At 51.6% G+C, this 2,397-nt stretch overlaps 1 protein-coding gene across 2 annotated transcripts in view; it reads right to left on the bottom strand.

The window, feature by feature from the left end:
- Positions 1-2,397, bottom strand: part of RPS6KA4 (ribosomal protein S6 kinase A4) — a 12,950-nt gene that overhangs the window by 5,704 nt on the left and 4,849 nt on the right. For both annotated transcript variants that reach the window (XM_017537249.2, XM_017537250.2), the window contains exon 9: positions 1,396-1,560. In XM_017537249.2, the coding sequence (XP_017392738.1) occupies positions 1,396-1,560 (165 nt within the window). The remainder of the gene's footprint in view (positions 1-1,395; positions 1,561-2,397) is intronic.

Genomic DNA, 2,397 nt, shown 5'->3' on the forward strand with positions numbered 1-2,397 from the left:
CATGAGAAAGGATTTTCTCATGAGGACTGTGAGACAATGGAATTTGGACATTCAAGCACAGAGTTCTCAATCCTAAGAGCTTCACAGAAGGGACTAAACAGACCATGCTGGTTTATTTAGTGATAATGATATGATATCATTATGGCAACATGATAAACCGGCCAGAAGGAGGTGCTGTCCATAGAGGACTGCAGCACAGAGAAAGGGTGATCCCTGGGCCAGAAGCTTGCCAGGTAGATTACTGTAGGGAACGTACTCCAGGTATCGGGAACAGCATGTGCAAAGGCACAGAGGTGTATTCTAGAACCACTGAGCAGTTCGGTCCTGCCCTCCAGGGCATCAAGTAGGAAAATGATGAGAACTGAGGCTAAAGTTCTGGGCAAGGACCACGTCATGCAGGGCCTCAATGACAAGAAAAGGGAGTTTAGACTTGTCCAAAAGGTGTGAGCTTCTAAAAGTCAGTGGAGAGGCCTGTTCCCCCAGGAATGTAACATGCTATGCCAAGGGCAGGCAAAGCCACAATATCAACATGCATCTCCTCCTAGGTGTCCACGTGAGAAGTGAAGATTGTTTTTCTTTTTTTTTTTTTTTTTTCAGATGACGTTTCACTCTGTCATCCAGCCTGGAGTGCGGTGGTGAAACCTCGGCTCACTGCAAACTCTGCCTCCCAGGTTCAAGCGATTCTCCCACCTCAGCCTCCTGAATAGCTGGGGCTATAGGCGTAAACCACCACACCTGGCTAATATTTGTATTTTTAGTAGAGACGGGGTTTCACCGTGTTGGCCAGGCTGGTCTCGAACTCCTGACCTGAGGTGATCCACCCAAGTCAGCCTACCAAAGGGCTGGGATTACAGGCGTGAACTACCACACCTGACAGCAAGTGAATAATTTTAAACAATATTTTTACATAACAATAAAGAGACGATGGAAAAGAAGGGAAATTAACAGGTTTAAAGATAAACCATGAACTATCAAACTCGCATCCTGCCCTGGTGGCCTCTGTGACTGACAACCCCAGGTCCCCTATAAGTGGAGACGTCTAGGGGAGATGCTGAGTCCCACTCAGGACACAGGGCCTGTGTGGGACACAGGCAGTGTCCTCGGTCAGCCAGGGCTCAGGACACAGGGCCTGTGTGGGACACAGGCAGTGTCCTCGGTCAGCCAGGGCTCAGGACACAGGGCCCAGGCAGTGTCCTCAGTCAGCCAGGACTCAGGACACAGGGCCCAGGCAGTGTCCTCAGTCAGCCAGGGCTCAGGACACAGGGCCCAGGCAGTGTCCTCGGTCAGCCAGGGCTCAGGACACAGGGCCTAGGCACTGTCCTCGGTCAGCCAGGGGTCAGGCAGACGGCAATATCTCATCTCTCCTGCATCCAGATTCCATGAGTTTCCCCTCACCTGAAAGATTCGGGGGTCCCCAGGTGGGGGGCTGCCAGGGGGTGAGTAGACAGGCTCCAGCCGAGTGAATTCCTCTGCAAAGTTGCCCACATCCAGCTCTGAGCGGATCTGGGGCCGGAATGGGGCTGGAATCTTCCTGGCAGCCAGAGCAACCCAATCCAGGCCCTGAGGAAAGGGAATCAGAGAGGAGGTGTCAAAGGTCAGGAACCGGTTACTCCCTGCACCCAGGCCACCCTCCCTAGGCAGTTCCTCCATGAGGCAACGGCCCATCTGCATTTGGGGTGGGCAGCTCTTCCTCCTGCCTCCCTGGCTTCTCTCTCCCTCTGATAACACAATCCCTATTCCGCTTAAAGAATCACCATTCCGCCACACTTAGTTCTGAATTTTTAATAGAATTGGCATGAAAAGGTCAGGTGAGGTGGCTCAGGCCTATAATCCCAGCATTTTAGGAGGCCGAGGTGGCTGGATCACCTGAGATCAGGAGTTCAAGACCAGCCTAGTTAACATGGTGAAACACTGTCTCTACTGAAAATACTAAAATTAAAAATTAAAAAAATTGGCCAGGCGTGGTGCACATCTGTAATCCCAGCTACTCAGGAGGCTAAGGCAGGAGAATCGCTTGAACCCAGGAGGCGGAGGTTACAGTAAGCGGAGATCATGCCACTGCACTTCAGCCTGGGTGACAAGCGAAAACTTCACCTCAAAAAATAAAAAAAAGAATTGATGGCCGGGCACGGTGGCTCACACCTGTAATCCTAGCCCTTTGGGAGGCCGAGGCGGGTGGATCGTCTGAGGTCAGGAGTTCGAGACTAGCCTCAGCAACATAGTGAAACCCCGTCTCTACTAAAAATACAAAAAATTAGCTAGGCATAGTGGCGGGCACCTGTAATCCCAGCTACTCAGGAGGCTGAGGCAGGAGAATTGCTTGAATCTAGAAGGCAGAGGTTGCGGTGAGCCAAGATCGCGCCACTGCACTCTAGCCTGGGCAATAAGAGCAAGATT

This window comes from Cebus imitator, unplaced genomic scaffold (assembly GCF_001604975.1).
Source record: "Cebus imitator isolate Cc_AM_T3 unplaced genomic scaffold, Cebus_imitator-1.0 Scaffold102, whole genome shotgun sequence".
Lineage (NCBI taxonomy): Eukaryota > Metazoa > Chordata > Mammalia > Primates > Cebidae > Cebus > Cebus imitator.